This window comes from Carassius gibelio, chromosome A19 (genome assembly GCF_023724105.1).
Source record: "Carassius gibelio isolate Cgi1373 ecotype wild population from Czech Republic chromosome A19, carGib1.2-hapl.c, whole genome shotgun sequence".
NCBI lineage: Eukaryota > Metazoa > Chordata > Actinopteri > Cypriniformes > Cyprinidae > Carassius > Carassius gibelio.
In genome coordinates this window covers 25,407,155-25,428,717 of record NC_068389.1, presented here as the reverse complement: position 1 = coordinate 25,428,717, position 21,563 = coordinate 25,407,155, and the positions used below count along the sequence as shown (strand labels likewise).

The 21,563-nt window shown below is 35.3% G+C and overlaps 1 protein-coding gene and 1 long non-coding RNA gene across 3 annotated transcripts; both read right to left on the bottom strand.

The window, feature by feature from the left end:
- Window positions 1–2,287: 2,287 nt before the first annotated feature.
- LOC127935730 (uncharacterized) lies at window positions 2,288–6,199 on the bottom strand. 2 transcript variants are annotated; one of them, XR_008148160.1, is made up of 5 exons: window positions 6,091–6,199; window positions 4,454–4,612; window positions 4,216–4,293; window positions 2,635–2,686; window positions 2,288–2,555 (listed from the first exon to the last, which is right to left on the bottom strand). It is a non-coding gene; the product is annotated as an uncharacterized LOC127935730 (long non-coding RNA). The 2 variants fall into 2 exon arrangements; XR_008148159.1 differs by lacking the exon at window positions 6,091–6,199 and adding an exon at window positions 5,628–6,084.
- Window positions 6,200–7,669: 1,470 nt separating this feature from the next.
- LOC127935729 (flotillin-1) lies at window positions 7,670–17,108 on the bottom strand. The gene is made up of 13 exons (XM_052533842.1): window positions 16,969–17,108; window positions 14,846–14,895; window positions 14,672–14,747; window positions 14,493–14,583; window positions 14,148–14,291; window positions 12,327–12,446; window positions 11,882–11,977; window positions 11,648–11,800; window positions 10,734–10,915; window positions 10,475–10,520; window positions 10,264–10,401; window positions 9,725–9,889; window positions 7,670–9,579 (listed from the first exon to the last, which is right to left on the bottom strand). Exons 2-13 carry the CDS (start codon window positions 14,886–14,888, stop codon window positions 9,562–9,564), a joined length of 1,272 nt encoding a protein of 423 aa, XP_052389802.1. The 5' UTR covers window positions 14,889–14,895; window positions 16,969–17,108; the 3' UTR covers window positions 7,670–9,561.
- Window positions 17,109–21,563: the final 4,455 nt, after the last annotated feature.

Sequence of the window (21,563 nt, the reverse complement as noted above, 5' to 3'; positions counted from 1 at the left end):
ATACACTTTTCTAACGTCAGTAGCTTTTGAGGAGAATGACTTATAGTCCTAAAAACAACTTTAATTGTTCATGTAGTTGTCAGCTATAAAGCACAATTGAATTAAATGTTTGATATTTATTAAAATAATCTTTAAATCATATGTAAATTATGCTACTCTTTCACATGGGCTCATACGCAAATTTAAAGCTCAATAGCATTTGAGGAGAAAGACTTGCAGTGATAAAACAATTGTAATGTGTTCATTTAGGTGTCAGCTACAATGCACACCTTATACATTTTTAATATATATTAAAATAAAGTATAATTCATTTAGGTAAAAATGAGCCCTGTTTATCACTTTCAGGCACAGTCCTGTGAAAGTTTTTTTTTTTTTCAGGTTCCCTTACGAAAATTACTCCTTAGTAACACCACAAATCATTGTTTTTGTAGCCATGGTAACTGCAAATTAACCATGGTTTTGTTACTTCAAATAATAATTTACAAAGTATTAATATACTGTAATATTTTTCTTTTTTGGTTGTTGTTATAAAAATAGACCTAAGCCATCAATAGCCTTTAAAATGACTTAAAATGCATTATATAAAAAAATAATGATGCAATAATGATTGGTTAATAATAACACTGTTAAAATACATAATGTAGGCAAATACAAAATAAACAATTTATGTATGTTATTACAAATGCCATACACAGGACAATCAAATCCTTGTTTAGGCTAAACATTTTATTTAAATATTCACTAAATCTTTCATTTTTGGACACCTTTTTGCTATAGATGACACAGTCTTTATAATTTCTTCAACAAAAATGTGCATATCACAACCCTTACAAAAATAAACCAAATATCATATCATATCAATATCATTTATCATAAAACTGCTTAATTTCCTTTTGCATGATTTCTGAATCCTTGAGACTATACAATAAATAATAAATAATAATAAAGTCATAATAAAGTTCTAGCCATAGGTAAATGTCGAGAGCTACAATTGTGGTTTGTAAATAATACAATTTATTCCTTTAGTTTTTTATTTGATTAAAGTTCTTTTTTCACCCCTATAGTAGGGTTTTTTTCATCATCATATTTGAGGAAAGGGGGGCACAACAATACAATCCTGCTCAGGGCACCCATTTGGCCAGCAGCGGCCCTGAAGGTGTTGTTATAACGTCTCTGGGAATGTGTGCTCTACTACACACACACACACACACACACACACACACACACACACACACACAAACACACACACACACAAACACACACACACACACACACACACACACTGAAGCACGCGTGGTGTTTTCAGCTCTTCACTATATTAACACATGATGTAGGCTACACACGTGCACGTCAGCGCGCTATGAGAGGATTTCACCATTTAATTTGATAAAACTATCGTCATTCATTCGTATCGTATACACAGACTGACAGAAACGGCAATGTCTTTACGACAACCTGTCAAAATAAAATCTCGGTATGAAGAAATTCAAACAGAAATATAGAACTATTGCACAGTAGAGTATGCTATATGTCATGTAGGCCTAATAGCTAATAATAATAGTTTATTGAAAAACACAGAAACTCTGTCTACAACTCGCCAAGTTTGTAAAAACTTAAACTTAAGTTTGTAAATGATAGCCTGTGTCCTTTTGTGTGCACATATATTTATCATCAAACTGTGATAACTGCGACTAAATTCAGTATATATACATCTGCCATACACTCAAAAAAATGACTCTTTAAACTTACTTAAGTCAATTATGGACAGTGGTTCCACACAACCAAATTGTGTTTTGATAACATTAATGGAATTTTTTGAATCTATGCAAACTCCTTGTGTTGTGACAACACAACTGAATGAGGTAGAATCTATGTGAAATAGTAATGTTCAACCAACTCAATTTATTGACTTTGCTTCAACTTAAACTGGTTAAGTTAACTCAACATGTTTTGGTTTATTACAATCTAGCCAAATTTGTTTCACTCTATCAACATAAGGAGGTTTGTTTCAAATTACTCATTTCAATTATGGACAGTGGTTCCACACAATTAGTTCTAGTTACTTTAACACAATATTTTCTTTTTGAAGTTACTCCCTTCAACAAAGCATTTTTTGTATGTTTTGTCTTGTAATGAGACAAAAGACAAGATGTCACAAATGATCAAAGTGTATTTGTTAAACAAGCAATAAATAATTACACACAGTAAAATACAGTTTAAACCACATTACAAAATTACACAAAATAGCAAATACAATTCTAATTGGCATTCATGCATGGGAAACCAATCAAACCTTATTCCAGGAACAGGAAGTGGCTCCAGAAATAACTTCTTCAGTATTCCAAATGTGTACCTGAGTTCAGGAGGGTTGCTCAAGTTCAGTCCATAAATCAGTCCCAGTAACATGGTTTTACAGACTGTAAACTGCTATAGGTCCTGAAGAACTTTATCCTTTAAAACTCCAACTTCTGCTGGACTGTCTTCAATGATGCAGCTTCAAATAGATTCCCATGAGTCTTCTGGATCACCTCCTGATCGCTGGCAACGTCTGTATCCTAGAAGTATTTAAAAGCATGGAGAACTCAAATTATTGTGTATTAACTTTAACAAATAATTTATTAACCTTGAACTCACCATATACTCCATACTGCTAGGGTCTTCATTTGGATACTTCAATTTCATTAGTCTGAAGATGAAAACAACAAAATTTAGCCTTTGTTTTTTTTTTTCTAAAATTACATGAAAAAAAGTCAGTCATTCATCTTCTTATGGGAAATCCAGGCAAGCAGTCAAGATGGGATTCTAACAAACATTACAGTGGAAAATGTTACACATCTGGACCCTGTATGGTTAACAACAGAACTGGAATGTTCCCAGACCCAGAAACATAGTAAGGACATCAGTAAAACAGTCCATGTGACACCAGTGGTTCAACCATAATTTTACAAAGTAAACAAAAATACTTTTTTGTGCAAACAAAATTAAAACAGCGACTTTATTCAACAATTCTTCTCCAAATCGCATCTTCCACCATTATCAACAGCACGTAAATAATTCATGCACATGGTGCTGCTGACCTACAACACGCCTGCACTGAGCCTTGATTACACGCAGAGGAAAGCAATGTTCATGCCTCTTGTTACTGTCCATAATGGCAGAATATGTGATTTGGAGAAGAATTGTTGATTAAAGTCGCTATTTTTGTTTTCTTTGCACAAAATGTATTCTTGTACCTTTGTAAAAGTGTGGTTAAGCATTGATGCCACATGGACTGTTTTACTGATGTCCTTACTATGACTCTGGGAACATTTCAGTTGCATTGCAGCCTTTATGGAGGTTCAGAAATCTCTCGCATTTTTATAAAAATATTAGGGATGCACCAATTGACCGGCCATAAATTGGAAACCAGACGGTTTTTGCTTTAAATACGCAATTGGTAATCGGCCGGTCTTTGGAATTTTTTTCAGCCGATTTTTCCGGAAGTGCGCCCGCGTGCTCCGACTACATTACTTCTGTGTGAAAGCAAACACATCCCGGGATTGATTCCAGCATTGAACTCGGGTCGGGGACGTAGTAACATTGCTGGGTTCAATCCCGGGACAAGCGCTGTGTGAACAAAAGCCAGATCTAATGCCGTGTCGTAGTGATGACATTATCGTGTGACTCTTTTACTGGCTGTTTTGAAGGAAGATCAACGTTCACTGAAAAAAAAAAAAGTGCAAACTGTATGAAGCAGAGATCAGTTAGTTCCTCACTTTCCACGGTGACACCGAGATCGTTCGCCAGATTCAGTGAAAGTATTACATGCCTAATGTTTTCGACTCGTACATTACACGTCACGCCCTGATGTCACGTGTCGTTACGGGATCTGTATTTGCCGGAATCGCAGTGTGAAAGGGGCTTTATTGAGCTTTCCCTCAATTTTGGACTGTAGACTGTGGACTGTCCTTCCTTCTTGTTTGTTGCTTAAAGATAAAAAAAAAAAATCGTCCAGTTTGCTTGTAAAAGAAATCGGTATCGGCCATGAAAAATCATGATCAGGGCATCCCTAAAAAATATCATAATTTGTGCTCTGAAGATGAATGATGGTCTTACGGGTTTGAAACGACATGAGGGTGAATAATGACGTGTTTATTTTTGGGTGATCTAGCCATTTAAACACACCTGAACCAGCTAATCAAGGTTCTTGGGAATTTTAAAACAAAAAAGTCTTACCTGAAGTTCCAGGCAGATGTGTTAGAGCTGAACCCCACAGAACACTGGCTTTCCTAGAGCAGGTCTGGACACCCCTGCCTTGCATCAAAATAAATCTATCAGTTTATAGATATACCACATATTTTGTATTTATTGTATTAATAAACCTTATCTTATCTGTCTTTTTTTGTCAATTTCCAGTAACCAGTGAGAGAATAATGTTTTAATACAAGGTTGTGTTGAGTGCAGTTGTTCTTACCTGTGTAGTGGGCACCAAGAGGGTTTCAGTATTTGTCCAAGGTCTCTTCTTCAGTATGAAAACATCTTCGTAAATTTTGCAGTCCGAATCAAGTTTGGCAAAGATTGTTGATTCTAATGGGCCTATGGTAATTCTGGATGTCTCAAATTCTGCACAAACCTGTACACATGAAGTGCAATGTGTTACAAAAAAAAAAAAAAAAAAATTGAACCGCAAAAACCAATTCAATGATCAAAATATTAAGTGATTTATTTGTGTGAGTGATGAATAGTGTCATGTTTACCATTCCTAAAGGAGGACCTGATTACATATCTGGAGCATATGTATAATGTGAACAGCTCAGAGTAGTGTCCGGTTTAAAGTCATTGTATGACCACACCGCCATGTTCATAAACAAAGCTTCAAATACTCCCACTGTGCTGAGCCAGGGCTCTCAAAACTCGGTCAACATCTCATGGTTGGACATTTATTGATTATTTATCTTTTTAAATTAGTTAAAATATACATATTATAACAAATAAAGGTAATTACTTCCACTTTTTAAAGTCATTATGTATTACTAATACAATTAATTTATACAAATATATTTGGCACACAAAATGAGATAAGAGAGAAACTCCTATTCGCCATTTGATTAGTTATATGAGGAAGTAGCTGAATGACAAATCATTCTGTCTCTTAACATCTCTTATTGTAAGCCATATGTATAATATAAAGTAAAGGTAAGTGATAGGACGTTTTATTTTTGGATAAACATTTTATTAATAAATACAATCTCTCTTAAAATACCTTATTGGGTTATGATAATCAAAACAGTTTGGTTTGATCTAGCGCAGAACTAAGACTTTAATGAAATATTTCCCCCACTTATAAAATGATTTTATTATTAGCTAGCTCCATAACGGAGAGCTGCTTTATAAAAGGAAATCAAGTTATAATTCTAGCGACACTTACTCTGTATTTTCATGTTTAATATTGAAAAGCTATCGATTGCATAAAGGACTGTTATATAAATAAACGTGACTGGACTTTTCTTTACTGGAGTGCCTGGAGAACCTCAGAGTTCGTGCAAACATCCATATCTCTGTGTTCTTAAGAGCTGCTTTTACATCGCGGTCAGTTTTTTGTTGTGTTTATGCAGTTATTGAGAGGAAGGCGTGCAGTATATATTTACATATTCATCCAAGGTTCGGATCGGGTCGGTTTGCCTCAAACTGAAGTGCTATCTTCTTCTTTTTAATTGAATCAGGAGAGTGTATTACAATCTTGCGCTACAGCGCCACACTGGTCAAACTGCATTAATGCAGGCTTTCAAATCAGGCAGATACGAGATCAAACCACTAACGTTACTCAAAAAAATTTGCTGAAAATTTTATTTTTATCGTCGACGTTGTCGATAATGTCGAGTAATTGTTTCAGCCCTAGTGTATATATATATATATATATATATACTAAAGTAAATACATTACAGAGAGTCGTGCGCTTTCACATCTCCCAACGCTTCAAAATCATCTATTAACGGTGCAATAAACCGATTACACAATACTAGACTGCAAAACAAAAGCACCTCAAAACAGAAACTCTAAGAGAAATTAAAGACTTTGACTTAACACAATAAAAACTTTAGATTTTCTTACCTGACTGATACCTCTTGCTCCCCTCCACACCGTCATCAAATGCGTTGGAAGTCGTCACTTCCGGTTTTTTTTTGAATCACGAAATTAAACCCTTTACATTACTTTAACGATTGATAATTAAGTAAAATTTAAAATTAAACATTTTAAGTTGATTAAACACAATACAATTGTGTTTTGTCGGAAAACTAAATATATTTGTGTTGTTTTAACAAAACATATATGTGTAAAACGAACAGTGCCGGAAAACCATTTTTTTGAGTGTATGTTGCCACCCCTCAAAAATTCCTGCTCCCTTCTCGCCACCCCATCAATATTTTTCTAGATCCGCCCCTGTGTAAGGTAATGCATTATTATTATTGCATTGTTGGTGAGTAACTATGCTACATGCATCGGAATTCCTTAATTTAATTACAAATAAATGTAACTAATCTGTTACATTTACTGAGAAAAAATAAGTTACTTATGAAAATTTCCTATTTGGGTACACGGTCTCTCTCTCTCTCTTTCTTCCTCTGTATAATATTTTTTTACGATTTACTGTATTAGTGTGCCATCATCAACCTTACGTTGAAACGTAATAAACACTTTTTTTCTCACTTCAGCTGACTGTCATACGGAAGCCGTTCCAGCGGATGACCTAACATCAACGTTACTTGATTAATGACAAACGCAGAGACAAAACAAAATGCCATTCCTGAATTAGAAGCACAAAACAAGGATTTATAAAGACAAATGTCGGAGGTGAATTGATATTAACCAAGACGAGACTAGTTTTCCTTTGCTAAAGTAATGAAACTTTGTTTCTTTTGCTCCTGCATTTCTCAGAGGCACGTGCAAGATGCATCTTACGTCCTCTGTGTAATGCTACCACAGTCAACTGAAGTAAAAAAAAAGAAGAGGTTTTTATTACATTTGAAATATGGATATTTATCTTCAAAACACATGGTTTCGCTACAGAAGGCCTTTATTCACCCTCGAGACATTTTAATGTGGATGCACGCACTTTATTTCACGTCTTCTGAACTGTTGACAACAAATTTACTTACCCCCAGTACTGAAAGGCTAGGAAGAGCAAGGACAATTTTTAATATAACTTTGATTGGATTATTCTGAAAGAAGAAAGTCACATATACATAAGATGCTTTGAGGGTGAGTAAAACACAGGCTTAATAAAAATTTTGGGTGAACCAACCCTTTTATTACAAAAACCGGATTAATACCTTTTGGTAACAGTAGTATAAGATGAGTAATTGACTCCCGAGCCTTTGAATTATTCGAAAATTAATTGAATTTTGAATCGTAATCAAATGTAATCAGTTACACTAGTTGAAAAAGTTACACTACGTATTACATTTTAAATAGGGTAACTTGTAATCTGTAACGTTCCCGACACTGATGACAAGTGTTACACATGATGTGAATCTGTAAATCTGATGTCTTTGTCCTCACAGCGTCAGGTTGTGAAGAAGCTGGTATGTCAAAGCACTTTACCATGTTTACGTTTCAGAGGAGTTGGCATACTCCTGCAGGGAATGTGTGTTGAAATTATTTGAACTAATTAAGACTGAACACATAACAGTTTAGTTAAATATTTATTTTAGTTGGGAGGTTACTTAAGGCATCATAAGTACAGATAGACAATACAGTGGTTTGGTTCGCTAGTCTTTGCATGCATGCTGAAGCAGATAAAACTGTAACAGATAAAACGTGATCGATTTACATGATTGTAGATACTTTGTATAGAGTAGAAAAAGCATCTATGGACAAACACAGCTTTTCTTTTAGCACACTAGCATAGCAGCCCTGGCCTACACAGCATAAGAGTAGGTCTATCTAATGCCCTGACCTCCTAAATCAATCCAAACATCACTGAATAGGCTTAACTAACATCTGCTCACTAATAATAATAACAATAATAAAAACTGCCCTTCATATTTAGCCTATATAGATGCATCCAACTTCACATGTCATATGCATGTCATAAACCATTAAATATGAAGATTTAAAAAAACAGTGACATAAATATGTACTTAGTTCAGTTTGCATTGCACACAACATCTATAAAGTACCATAACATTGTTCTGTCAACATATCATTAGTCATGCTAGTAATGATAAAATGTGAGTGGGAAATGATGTCATTAGTGCTTATGAATTATACATGCTTATGTATCTAATGACAAAAAGCCAACATATTGTACTGACATTTAAACATTTGAAAATAAAATGTTTGTAATGCAATCGAAGAACAATGCAGTATAACTAATATTAAACACTGTATAAGTACGAACAAAACATATTTTAGAACTCCTTAAAATCCCCCGTTTTTATGACACACCTTTGAAATTTAGCATTCAGCTTCTGTCTCATTTAATGAATAGAACGGTCTAAAGATGTAGCACATACGTTTCCCTGTAATGTCAAGTCCTAGACATGGTTATGATCATTTTAAACAACAAAACAGTACAGATATATATATATATGCACACAAACTATACAACAACAACAACAACAAAAAAAAGGCTTCAAATGATATTTGTAAAATAAATAAGTTACTGACAGAATAATTACTGGCCTATAATTCTGCATAACAATGAAGACATCTGACTGTTCACTTGAGTAAACATTTAAACACAGATAAAGATGATCTGACATTATTGGCAGTATCTTCAGATTTCAGAGCACAGTACCATTTGAAGCAGATAGTTACTATAATCCCTACACAGTTATGTCTAACTAATATAGTAAAAATACACTATTGAGGTAAAGTGAATGTATATCCTATTCAACATGTCTGCATCAGTCTTTATACACGTGTTTCCCTTCATGTTACTTTGGTTTCCAAAAGGTTACTAATAGAAAGCTCAAATATATCGAAATGCTCATAGTGCTCCACCAGCATTAAAAAGTACTCTACAAGAAAAAATAAAGGTGTAATATTTCAAAATGTCTAAAGTGTCGGTGTGTAACAGAATTCAAGAGATCCTTGGACTTCAGTGTCTTCTTATGATTGCATTCAAAATATAAAGTACAGCATTCTTCCCTGGAGTTTTAGATTAAAATGCACTTTGGGGGTAACACTTTAGAATAGGTAACACGTGTTAACTATTAACTACCACATTTTTCTCAATAAATTCTTAATTTGCTGCTTATTAATAGTTAGTAAGGTAGTTGTTAGCTTTAGGTATTGGGTAAGATTAGGGATGTAGAACAAGGTCAAGTAGAATAAGGCATTAATATGTTCTTAATTAGCACTAATACATGGCAAATATTCTAGTTATATGCATGCAAATAAGAAACTAATATGTGTTACCTATTCTAAAGTGTTCCCACTTTGGGTTTTGGCAGCAAGGCAAGGCAGACAGAAGTGTACGTCGAGAGAGAAAATGGGAAAGGGAAAACAAAAGAGATGCAGTGTGGAAGATAGAAGGAAAAGAAATTAATTGTCACAGATGGAGGAGAGAGAGTTTCTTCAACCAGTTCGGGCCACCTAAAGACGAAGGGACATTCTGTTAGTTATATCAATTTATATTCAAAACAAATCAAACAAAATATATTAATAATCATGTGAATGACGACGTTTTCTGTATTCACTTGAAATACAAAAATAGTACTGTTTGAAATACTGTTTTTACCTGGGAAATGCTGACCCCAGTTAGTTTCTCAATGGTTTCGGGCAGTTTGGTCATGATGTCAAGCACTTCACCCGTTAGCTTGGCTGCACCAATCTCTGAACCTCCACTGGAAACCATTGTGACCTTATTGGTAGCTGACAGGGGCTTACTGATCTCCTCTGCAATCTAACGGATGGAAAGATCACAATTTACCATCAATACGACGTCAACTCAAACTGCTTTTCTCTACCCAGGATCATCTCTTGCAAGATGATTACTATTTTTGCACTAAAGAGCAATATTTTTCTATATTTCCTACACCAGGGATCCTCAAATCTGGCCAACGAGATCCACTTTCCTGTAGAGTTTTGCTCTAACCATATGCAAACACACTTGAGCATGCTAATCAATGTCTTCAGGATCATCAGAAGATCACAGGTAGGTGAGTTTGATCGGGGTTGGAAATAAACTCTTGAGCGCTTTGGTCCTCCAGGGGAAGATTTGAGGAACTCTTGGCCTACACATTACAAAAAAAAGACATAAATACAATTAACTCTCACCAGCGGCAGTTTCTCCATCAGCATGTCCACCATTGCTCCTTCCTTGTAGGTCTGGAAGGCCTCGGCCTTCTTCGCCATCTGCTCGGCTTCGGCACGACCTCTCGCCTCCACAGCGTATGCTTCGGCCTCTCCTCTCATCTGCAGAGACACAGTGTGTATAACACAATCTATTTAGTTTTTAATATAGCCTAGAAGATGGCTGATCACTTACTTTGATAGATTCAGCTTCAGCTTCTGCCTCCATGATTAGCTGAAGGCTGTTGGAGAGCACAAAACGTATTTGTTTACATATATGAACAACTATTGTTTTTAAAAATCTCAATCCAAGCCGAGACATTTTTGCAAATTCTGTTTGGTGACATTAGGTTGGAAATTACACAACTTCACTTTTTAAGAAAAATGCAATTGGTGAATATTTGTGGAGTATAACCATCAACTATATGGGATTTTGAAACCCACAGGGATCTCACCGTTCGGCTTCTGCCAGTTTCTCCAGCCGGTATCGTTCTGCATCGGCTGGTTTCATGACTTTGGCCTCCAGCTCTTTCTCCTTGCGTGCGATCTCCTGTTCTTGAAGCATGATTTGCTGCGAGCGCTCCACCACCATCACCTGCATCTTCTCCTCCTCGATCTGCTGCTTTGTCTTCGCCACCTAATGCAACAGTTACACAGGAGGATGAAGATTTACGGAATAAATATAAGTACATTTAAATTATTTTTTTACCCAGGTATAACATATCTAAAATAGGCATAACTTATAAAGGGACGGTTCATACAAGTAGGTTTTTTTTTATTCCGCTGAACACATTTTTATTTTTATTCCCTCTTAAGTTTTATTAGGGGTATATTATTAGCAATAGCCAAAATAAACACTGCATTGGTCAAAATGATAGATTTTTCTTTTATGCCTAAAATCATTAGGATATTAAGTAAAGACCATGTTCCATAAAGATATTTCGTAAATTTCCTACCGTAGATATATCCAAATGTAATTTGTGACTAGAAATATGCATTGCCAGAATTTAATTTGGACAATTTTAAAGGTGATTTTCTCAGTATTTAGATTTTTGTTTTTGCACTTTCAGATTCCAGATTTTCAAATAGTTGTATCTCAGCCAAATATTGTCCGGTCCTAATAAACCATACATCAATGGAAAGTTATTTATTCAGCTTGCTATTTTATTCATTAATTGCAAACTCTCAGGAACCAACGGAACCAAAACTGTTCCACAGAATAAAGAAAGTCATACAGGTTTTGGACAACACAGCAGCGGACTAAATGATGACAATTTTGAGTTTAATTTTTGAATTTTTGACTTTTGCTTTATCATAAATTAAATGAAGTCTTTCACAGTGTCACACAAAGGATTGGTTGTAGTTTTACCTGGAGCTGATAGGCCATTTCAGACTCTGCTTTTTTGGTGCAGACCTCAATATCATAAACAGCCTTCTTCAGCTCGTAGTCTCTCTGAGCCTTAGCCATCTCGATCTCATTCATGTACTGAGCAGATACCTTCTCCTGTATAGCATTGGCCTCCTACAGAGATAAATGAAAGAGAGACATTAACAAAAATGCTCAGTGAGATTTCAAATAAAGGTTGAGGTTCAGGTAACTCACCCTGATCACTGCATCTCTTTTGTTCTTGGCTTCTCCAATCCGTGCGTCCTTCTGCACTTGTGCCGTACGGGCCTTTCCCAAAGAGTGCAGGTAATCCTGAAAGAAAAAGACTCAATTCACCGCTCTCACAGATCCTTTCTTATACATTTAAAGCAACTTAAATATTAAGGGATAGATTTACTAACAGCTCGAGCCAACACTATACTTTCTTTAACAATACTGTCATGAGTTACTAAAGAGTGAAACTTTAGAGATGAAAAGGACACGTTATGTTTTTCTAATAGGAGGAAAGTATTTAAATGAATCATGCTATGTGATTTACTAAGGTCTGCGGTAGTCTGTTTACTAGTATTTCCATCTGCCCTTTCATGGGATTGTGCTCTCACACTAATTTTCCTTGTTTAATAAGTTAATAAACACAACACCACATATGGGTCTAACAGACCTGGTCATCATGCACGTCTTTGAGTGTGTAGCTGACCACGCTGATGCCCATGTTGAAAAGGTCAGATGAAGCCACCTTGAACACCTGCTCGGAGAACTTCTTGCGGTCTTTGTAGATCTCCTAAAGAACAAACACAAAACCCACTTGCTTAGTTCCTTATTTGTTAAGAAATATCAAAGTACCCATGCTCAGTGAAGTCAAGAGGACTGAAAGGGCACATTTTTAAATACAATATCTAGTTCCACTGCTGTTTGTGACGTTGCAGACTGTAGTACATTTAAAAGGTGAGCATTATCCAGGGTCTCTGCAGGATTTTAAGCTCAAATTCAAAAAACCTTTTTAAGACCTGCAGAAATAAAATTAATACCATATGAGCGGGGTTGGGCAATATCTATAGAACAATATTAAACTGTAAAATTATGCTAAACTTTACATTTCAGCCTTTAAAGTCAAAAGTATTAATTATTAAATGAATTGTAACAATTATTTTCAATTAAATATTATATCAATTAAATAATATAAATTAGGGATATGCGATATCGACAAAAACGATATCTCAATCATTATCTGGGATTTTATCGATAATGGTAATTATATAATATTTTGACACAGAGTGTGCTGATATCTTAAAACTTCCAGTAGGTGGCAGCACGTCACTTTTATGTGAGCCATTGCGTTTGAACGGAATCTTTTACATGGGCGATTCTTTTAGAACCGAAACACCGTTGTGTTGTTCAGAGACGCAAAACAGTGGCTGTGGCTTTGTTTGGAATGATTTTTGTTGAAGAAATAAAGCAAAAACAGGAAATAAGGTGTCTAAAACGTAAGTCTCTTAATGTTAACTGAACTGTTGTATAAAATCAGTATCACATTTGTAATCATGCTGACTTTTGGAGAAAAAAATGGCACTCATCGTGTGATATTAAAGGCCCGTTCACACCAAGAACGATAACTATAAAGATAACTATAAAGATAACAATATTAGTGCAAACGATATTGTTTGTGTATTCTAAACGGACGGCCGTCTGCTGCTTTAAATTCTCGAGCTCATTACAGCAGGATTGATTCTGATTGGTTGGCAATGTTTTTATCGTTCAGAAAAAAAAAAAAAAAACACTCGTTCTGAAAGTGATTCCAACTATATCGTTTCTCTGTGCCTTTATCGTTACAGTTGTGGTGTGGACTCCGCTATTCTTTAATATTGAGAATGATTTTTAGAACTATATCTTTATCGTTATCTTTATAGTTATCGTGCTTGGTGTGAACGGGCCTTAACTCTATGAAATGTATAAATTTTCTGCCCCATATCTTGAAGTATGTGATAATTCTAAATGCATTTTAATAGACTGATTCATGCAGTGAAAGAACGCACTATAAATGCGCACGCACGCGCACTAGTCTAACCTGCTAGACGTCATCACGTAACATATGCACGCTCACATGTAGGCGTTTTGTTTGCTTTTCACGATATACTGGATAATATCAAATCGCACATAGTTAAAACAAAAATTGCAATATTATTGCAGCACAGCACTGGACTTCAAACGTGCAGCGCTCAAGTTTATTTAATGAAATCATAACATTCTTCTGAAGTTTAATAGTCACATTCAGCCATATCGCAATTCTGGTCTTTCTGTCCCCAAATGTAAGATCTCTTGAAATCATAATTAAGATGTTCCTATACAAATTAAGACTTTTTGAGGCCTTAAATTTGATACAACTAAATTTATGACTTTTTAAGTATTTTTAAGTATTTTTTATGATCCGCAGAAACCGTGATTATCGGTGCCTTTTGTTTTTTCTTTTTTGATGTCTATTTACCTCCACAGTCAGGTGAGCAATGATGGCCCTCTGGTGACCCTCCAGTGTTTCCAAGGCAATGTGGGCAATATCACTCTCTGACTTTCCTAGAAACATCTGACATGCTGCCGCCAACATCTGCTTATTCTGCCCTTGAATCTTCATCTGTTGGAGAGAGGAGGTTCCGTTTAATCTCATAACAATGATTTTGTTTTTACATAAAAGCTATTAAAGACCAAGTATTTCAGAAAGACAGAGTAAAACAATAATCTGGGACAAAAATGTGTTTTATTGAACTACAAAAATGATTTCTGAAACCCTTTGAAATCTTGTTTACTGCACATTAGAGTCTGTGAGACAGTTAACCTGTGCAATTCCAGTGACAGAGACGGGCACTCCATGACGTGTGTAGACTTTATCACTCTTTACATTCAGTGTCAGTGTGTTCAGAGAGATCCTGTGGTGGAAGAGAGAGAAAAGGCTGAGATTTGTTAATACAAACCATGCATATATATATATACACAAACACAGAGAGTGAATGATACCTTTGTATCTGCTGAACGCATGGAAAAACAAACACACTTCCACCAGAGATCATGACGGGTGGAGAGCGACAAAAACCTGAGACAGGAGACACATCGCACACGTGAACATGTTTCCAGGATTCTAAAATATCAGAAATATCTCTCTTAATTTATTTCTGTGATGTTTAGTCTTACCCGACACCACCATTGCTTCATTGGGGCCGCAAGTGTAAAACATTTTCACTCTGTGGAGAAACCAGAGAAATGGAAGAAGCAGAACACTATTAAAAGCACTTAAGAACTATATGATTTGATTTCAAGTTTTCCTTCCTCTTTGGAGTGTTACAAGCTCTTGGTGCATAAAGAAGATTTGTAAAGTTGCAAACTGAAAAAGATATTCTTTATGAAAGTTAAGACTCGTCCATGCCCCCCTAAAACTCCTCGTTTAAACACGCCCCCAAAAATCTACATCACTATGTGGGAAGATCTGCATAAAGCAGCCCAAATGTTCATGCAAAGAAAGAAGACGTAACTTTTATTCTCACTGTACAGTAGTATTGTTGCTTCTGCTATGTTGTGGAGACGCTGTGTGTTTCACGGTAAAAGCGAAGCTACTTTGTTTGGTCTTCCAAAAGAAGACACAACTAGAAATCAGTGGTTAAGCTGTATTTACAACACTGTTCCAGAACAGTCCAAGCCAAGTATTCAGGTTTGTGCAATGCATTTTATGGAGGACTCTTTCTTGATACTGGGAGAGAAGACTGGCTGTTCTGACTCACAGACTGTAAGTACGTTTTCATATTTAAAGGATTTGCCATTGATGATTCAAACGTGAGTTTTGAGCAGTGTAGAGTAGCGATTGTTGTTTGTCATTTCTCTGATCACAAATGCAGACATAGTTTTATGTTTACGTGGTGTAATGCAATGCAATGTGTAAAAAGACAGTATAAATCATTATAATCTGTAATTAAATCCCAACTGGATGCAACAAATGCCTCATTTGTAATGGGTTATACTGTTTTTGTCTTGTTGTTCTGACAGGTATCACAGTATGTTAAGGGGAATAACATTTCCGTCACACGCTTGAGGTATTCAACAAATCCCAATGCACTGGATAGCTGGCCAATCAGAGCACACCTCGCTTTTCAGAACGATGAGCTTTGGTGAGGCATAGAGGAGAAACAATAATGTGTACAGTATGTGGAAAATGTGTTGTTGTTTTTGTATTTACCTCAAACCACATAAACACATTGCATTACACCAAATAATGTTATTTTTAACCACATCATATGACCCCTTTAATCTCACATAACAACAACTATGATTCTGCTCTTAGTAATAATAATAATAAAAAAAACTCCATTCTTAAAAGTGAATACACACCCAACCTAAAACTGAATACACACCCGACTCATGGGGACTTGTGTCCCTATATGTACAGAAGCTTATAAATCATACAGAAGGTTTTTTTTTTTTTTGAGATTGTAAAAATGCAAAACGTTTTCTGTGAGGTTTAGGTTTAGGTTTAGGGTTCAGGGTTGGTACAAGGTTGTGTGTGTGTAAAACATGCTAAAACGCCCAAAATGGAAATATCTTATTTATATATGGTCAAATTACTCAAATCAATTGGTTAAAATAAAACAAATCTTTTCGAATCGAATTCTTTTAAAATATGTATTTAAATTGTATACAAAAACGCACAATATCTTACAATCTTCATGAATCCTGTAATGCTTTTGCATCGATTCACTGATGCGTGTCTGCTTCTGGGAAACGGTGTGCTTCTGGTAGCTTATTAAATACACGTTTACCGAGAAATTTCTGGAGAAAAAGCATTCAAGTCCATTTACTTATTAAAGGGTCTTAACTAAATGTGACAGATGGTAAAATATGAGCATCGCTCTCGTTGGTATTCACAAATAGCTTTGATTTAAATTCATATTACATACATTTAAGATTTTTTTTTAAATAGGGTATTGCATTTTTTATTTATTTATTATTATTATTAATTTTGAACTATGGAGATGTGACGTGCGCCGCGTGCATTAGGAGGTGCCCTATAATGACATTTGTATAATGAGATTAAAACCAAGTCAATGTTGCCTGTTATCTTAACCTACTGAAGCAACATCATCAGACTGCACTGTTCTGCTAGACGTAAAGTCAAGACGTAAGAAATAACAGATAAAAACAATAACGGAGCCTACAAATTCGCAATATTGACAGTCAAGGGAATGAATCCAGTGTTTACATCCAGCACGACAGCGTAAAAGCTATTAACGGTTTGCACAGGAAAATAATTGTCAGAAAACTCTTACCGTTGGGTGAATAGATAGAAAGTATGAATCGAGTTGATAATAGCGCGATATCTCGGTTGTTTTCAAAACGGCGTAAAGGCGCAGTAACCCAGCAGGCTGTTACTAGAAGCAGTGTGTGATGATGATGATGATGGTGATGATGATGATGATGAAGCCCCGCCCGGATCACACAGTCGGACCGGCGCCATCTCATGGAGCACTTCTTCCCAATGTGTTGAGCTCACATCGCAGGAGGTCTGTGCTTATAAATAGGCTAAACAAACCGAAATCAGTTATGCAGTGGAAAGATTGCATACCATCACCATCTCATATTGTCAATGCAACCAAACATCAAATTTGGTTAAAATAGGGTCTGGTCACACAAAAGCTTTTTTGTGTTTTTCGCATTTCACTGCGCTTTACACTATATTTATTGGTAAACATGCGCTACTAGATGACGCAGTGCACGTTCCTAACAAGTGCACTGAAAAGTGAAGTCAAAACATTTCTCTCGCCATCTGGTGACTAGCTGCAGCATAGGTCATAAACCCCGCCTTCTCCATGCAAGCTAATGAGACTCATCAAGTTACACTTCAAATCATTTATCCCATACCCCCACCACCCCACCCCCAAGGATGGTTTTCTCATTTTACAAGTGTTTTTATTAATCCGTTTTGAATGAATCCGAATAAAATATATAGAGCAGTGCACATAAATGTTCATATTAATACATAATTCGTAAAAAAACAAAACTTTTTTTAATGGACAGTTTTCCAAAATGCTTCAGTAGTCGTGAGTAGTCTCCTGAAGAAAATGAATGAACTTGGATCCTGACCGTGGATGTGAAATTCTCCCCAAATAATCAAATAATATCATTATTACTTTCATTGAAATAATACATACATCAAAATTATTTAACTTGAATGTATTGTTTTCCTTCTAATGAAAATGACAGCATACTCTTTTGGCGTAAACTGAAACCCACATTTATCCAAATATTCACTACAAAAATATAAAATAATAAATTACCATTTGAATTTAAAAGTTGTTTAACTAATGTCATTTTTATAGCCTACTAACCTTTATAGAATAAAGATTAAAAAAAAAAGATGTCACATTTGTCTGACACATAGACAAAAAAAGATGGATGATGAACCTTCTTTCACTTCCACTGAAGAAAAGTGAAGCCACCATTGTCCCAAAAAGGCCATATTTTAATGTTTATGAGTGCATTATATGAGGAGAGGCCTAGATGAGTAATGTGCCAAAGTCTGTAATAGTGTAAGAGTACAAAGAAGGAAGAGGAAGTGAAGGAGGAAACACAGAAAATAAAGATCAAAAATAGGACAAGTGGACTAAGTAGACTCACATTGTCAGACTTTAATCTATTAGTATTGGTTTTGGTCCACATTGCAGTTAAAAACCATCTAGTTAGACAGAAAACAGACCATCTGAACATATAAAGTGAAAAGCACAATTTTATGTGACATAAACTCAACCTAACATACAGATATCAGGTACTACCACAAAGATAGTGAAATCAGTATTGACAATAATACATAATAAATGCTTATTATTACCAATTATAATAACAAAATACATATATTATAACATGAATACAGTATTTTTAATATTGTTATAACTATTGTTATTAACAAAACTAACAATAAAAATTCTGCCAATTGTTATAATTCATTAGTATTGCTGTTGGGTGTTTGCAGCTACATAGGAATTTGGTATGTATTATTATTAATAATATATAATTTAATATTATTAATTCTAAATGTATATTTTATATTAATTCTATATAATATTAATTATAACTTATATAATAACATAATAGTATTATTATTATTATTATTATTATTATTATTATTATTATTATTATGTATTAAAATCTGTCAATTTTGCCAAGTAGTGTTATTTTTTAGAATTACTGTTTGTTTGCAGGTGCAATATGACTCACTTTTCTCTCAAAACAGCCTGTAAGCTGCCACATCTTTATCCAGCGATCATCAGAGAAAAAATAGCATGCTGTTGTAGCCTCAAGAAAACATTCCCTTTGTTTCAAAACCTTGCAAATTCATCCTTTTTCCAACAGCAAAGCAGTCCAGTCTTGCCAGTTACCTATTATCCCCCATCAGTCAATACAAATATAATCTGTTTGTTTGTGTTGGAGTGTAAAGTGAGATTGAACGAGTGTATTCATTGAGTTTCACACAAACACATTTATTTAAAAGAGGTTTTGTGATGGTTAGCCTAACACTTCATCTGTGTTGCATTTCTCCCTCCTGAAGGATCGTCAGAGAGAGTCCCTGCTGGGTGAGAGAGCTTTGCATTCTGGTGTTGCATTTTCCCATAATGCTAAGCTGATGAGTCTGTATTGGTGTTGTAGTAGTGCAACAGGGGTCCCAGAGGCTTTCTGTCACTCTTAGTGACTGTGTATGTGTCCCTTATTCCCTTCATTTTCCTCTGAGACCTCCTGAGATGAGAAACTTTAGGTGAATTGCTTTGAACTCTTAATATGAATAGGTATAAAGGTACCCATGTGTGTTAAAGCTTCTGTAGTGCTGAAACACACGTATACAGATGCAATATACATGGAGAGCTAAATAATTCTATGTGTATCTGTTTATATGCTGCTGTATGAATGTGTACATGTGGTTGGCAGTGATTATATCATAATGTGTTTATATTTTAATGACGTCATGTTTATATAGAATTACGTTCTGTCATGTTACATTGTTTTTGCTTTGTAAATTAGAAACAGATTAGATGCAAGGTTGGAATGGAATACTAGCATACTGGATACTATGTAGTATATACTTTCTTTTATAATGTAAAAATTTAAACAGCACAATGAACAATGAACAATGAGCAGCAGTATGTTACATAGCTGTCACATGAAATAATATCAGAAATAAAATGTTTTTTTGTGTGGTTTTTTTCAGTTTGCACAAGAAAAACGGTAATAGCGCTGGTTGGATGCTAGGTGATGCTATAAGATAATTTTTGTTGAACAAAAACCTGGATAATAACACAAGCTTGATTTCAAACCTACTATGTTTTTATTTATTTATTTATTTTTAAATCCAATAAAAAAAACAACAACATGAAATCAGTTTAAACGGTGTGTTGTTCACCAAAGCTGTTCAGTCATTCTGATAATAAACTTGATAATACATTTTATCAGTTATACATTATTACATATTGCATTTTAGATATTTATCTGATGTACGTACATGTAGCTACTCCACATTAAGTGACTCTACTTGTTTAAAGCTTTTTTTTTCCCATTTGGCTCTTGTTATTGCAGTTGCTGTCATTAAATAAGTTTCATTCATAACATTTCCCAATTTTACCAAATTTTTCATTCCTGTATCTTCCTCTGGCAAGCCCTGTCCCAGCAGACCCACAATGATCACCCTCACCTGGTCATCATCAGCGAGCTCATCAAGGCACTGTAAAACACTCACCTCAGCCCCAGTTCAACGGCAAGCCTCCCACAGGAACAAACCTCATGCTACAGTCTACTGCTCGTCCCATGTCCCCCAAGACGTAACGTATACGTACTTTTGAAACACTAAACTTTGTGTCATTGTTCTGCTTCATTCATTAGTGAACTGTGATTTTGTGGCATTGACCTCTCTTCTATGGACGTCCTCCCCTGCATTCAGCCCCTCACTGAATGATCTGCACCGTATCCGCACCTGAAATCACTGACTACTCACCGTGCACTTGATGTTGTGTGAAAATAAACACTGTTGAATTCACTTACCTCTGCCTCCTGGGACTATCCTGACAGAACCACAAAATACTAGTAAAAGTAGTATGCTAGTATACTATTGTGAACATAGTCACTAGACTCTAGCAACTAATAATTTGCCAACCCAATGAAGTTCATGTTGTCCATGTGTTTGTCTGTGATGTCATTGTTTACTCTCAAAGCCTTATAAGTGTGCCTCTGGGTTATGTACTCATACTGTATATGTTTGGTTGCAGTGTAAAGGACCACACAGACATTGAGAAGCAGTGTTATTGTGTTTTACACAAACAACAATATGCTGACTTCATCAGAATTATTCAGATATTGCACTTTTCATGCTGTATATATACAGTATATTCAATTTCCAACAACCTTAATGTATATGTGCTGCATATTTATTCTGGATCTGCTGATTTCTCAGGTTTGTTTGGTTGGTTTAAACCTGAATTCATTTCGCTCAACATTGCATTATTTGGTTTCAAACTGTGATATTTTTGGGTACACCAGCAGCAGATGTCAATTATTCACGTCATTTGCTGTAGTCATTCCCTATGATTTTCACTAGCTTATTTTCAGGCAAACAGGAATGACTGATGCATTATAAGATGAATGCAGGTCAATTGAGCCACTTTTTTCAATAATGAAAGAATTGCCAAAAAGTGAAAATTTATCAAAAGCGGTCACTCTGCAGACATATGCTATATAAAACGTAGACATTTTTAATTCTTCCCATTTTTCGTCTCATGCATGAGTTTGAAAACAGATTTCACACCCATTTAAACATTGTCTAACGGACTCTTGCTCGAAACACACAAGCTTTAGAGTGAAAAAGCCCTAGCTATGACTTTAA